This window comes from Cajanus cajan, chromosome 5 (assembly GCF_000230855.2).
Source record: "Cajanus cajan strain Asha chromosome 5, NIPB_CcT2T_4, whole genome shotgun sequence".
NCBI lineage: Eukaryota > Viridiplantae > Streptophyta > Magnoliopsida > Fabales > Fabaceae > Cajanus > Cajanus cajan.
In genome coordinates this window covers 54626037-54627759 of record NC_138521.1, presented here as the reverse complement: position 1 = coordinate 54627759, position 1723 = coordinate 54626037, and the positions used below count along the sequence as shown (strand labels likewise).

Sequence of the window (1723 nt, the reverse complement as noted above, 5' to 3'; positions counted from 1 at the left end):
GCGTTCCGAAAGTTGTCAGCAAGTCTACGTATCCCCGAGTGTGAACTCGTTCTCCCGCGAAGCCGACTAGGGGCTCCGTGTGAGGTTGAATGAGAGAGTGAGGGACGTCTAGTTTGAGGAAGGTCGGCCAGTACAGGACGTCAACCGAGCTTCCCTGGTCAATGAGTGTTTTCTGCACTTTCCAGTTGGCTATCTCCACAACGATGACCATGGGGTCATCCTAGTTAGGGCTGACGCCGGCGTAATCTTCATCGGAGAAGGAGATCGGCGGCGAACTTAGGTGCGGGGTCGAGGTGGTAGAGTGGACGCAATTGATGTTCCGCAAGTGTCTTTTCCGGGCCGAGTTGCTGGCGCCTCCTCCAGCAAAACCACCTGCAATCGTGTTGATTACTCCCCGTAAGGGAGCCGACGCTGTTTCCTAACTTATTTCGGCCTGTATTGCGCTGTTAGCATTTTGCTGGGACCTTGTGGGTAAATCTGTGCGAGCTCCTGACCCGCGGCCTCTCCCGCGTCCCCGGCCTCCAGAGCCACCTCGGGAACCTGGCTGTCGCTGGATGTAGTGGCCGAGGTTGCCTGCCTGGATGAGCTCTTCGATGCGGTCCCGGAGTGTGCGGCACTCGTCAGTGGTGTGGCCATAGTTCCTGTGGTACCGGCAGTGTTTGGACTGATCGGCGCTGTTGGGGGTGTGGCCGGGTGGTGGAAGGGCTAGTAGGTTATTGTTACTGGTTTCTTCCAGGATGTGGACTCTCGGGGCGTTTAGGGGAGTGTAGAAGTCATACCTCCCGCTTCTGTTGGCTCTGGCTGGCTTCTTGAATTGGCTGTCATTATTGACATTTACCTTATCTTTGTGGCCCTGTTCCGGTTTTGCGGGGCCCTTCCCGCGAACTTGGTCGCGGAAGGCCGAGTGCTCTTCCATCTGAATGTAGCCGGCGGCGCGGGCACGTAGCTCATCCATGTCGCGGGGGGCGTCGCGGCATAGGCTGTCGACGAACGATCCGGGTTTCAGTGCCATGAGCATGGCGTGCAGGACAACCTCCAGGTTTAGATTCCGGATCCGAACCGAGATGTTGGAGAAGCGCTCCATGAAAGCTCGCAGAGATTCATCATCGTTCTGCCTGAGGTTGGCCAAGGCGGCCGAGGTTGTGTGGTGAGGCCGGCTGGTGGCGTATTGTGCCACAAATCGCCGCATCAAGGTGGCAAAGTTGTCGATAGATCCGGCTGGTAGTTGGGTGTACCAATGAAGCACGAGTCCCTTGAGTGAGGTCGAAAAAACCTACACAATATAGCGTCGTTGTTAGTGTAAAGGTTTGCCTAAGTTGTGTACGAGTCGATGTGCTCGTCGGGGTCCGTGGTGCCGTCGTAGCAGTCGAGGTGGAGGGGCTTCCACCCGCGGGGTAGTGGGGTCTCCATGATGCCATCCACAAAAGGATGACGGCGGAAGGGTTCTTGGCCCTCGGAGACATGGGTGGGGGCCTTGCTAGTACCCTGCCCTGATCTGTGTGTTGAGGCATGAGACCGGTGCGTGGCAGGCCGTGAAGTCGGTGCCTTGGTCGTCGCTCGGGATTGGGAGGCTGAATGTGCCTCCTCCTCATGAGTGTCGCTCTCGTGCGGAGGTTGTTCGGAGTGGTGTCGAGGGAGCTGGGCGCGAATGCGCTCATTCTCGGCACGTAACGCTGCGAGGTCTGCTTCATTAGCGATCCGCATCGCTGCAAGGCCGTTTTCG

General features: G+C 57.9%; 1 protein-coding gene across 1 annotated transcript; it reads right to left on the bottom strand.

Annotated features, from left to right (window-relative positions):
• Positions 1 to 418: 418 nt before the first annotated feature.
• On the bottom strand, positions 419 to 1189 carry LOC145958086 (uncharacterized). The gene has a single exon (XM_083074553.1). The coding sequence runs from the start codon at positions 1187 to 1189 to the stop codon at positions 419 to 421; it is 771 nt and encodes a 256-aa protein (XP_082930679.1).
• Between the last annotated feature and the right edge of the window lie 534 nt (positions 1190 to 1723).

Bases quoted from the DNA above. Each gene is read 5' to 3' on its own strand.
- LOC145958086 (XM_083074553.1), bottom strand. From the start codon at position 1,189: ATGCGGCGATTTGTGGCACAATACGCCACCAGCCGGCCTCACCACACA.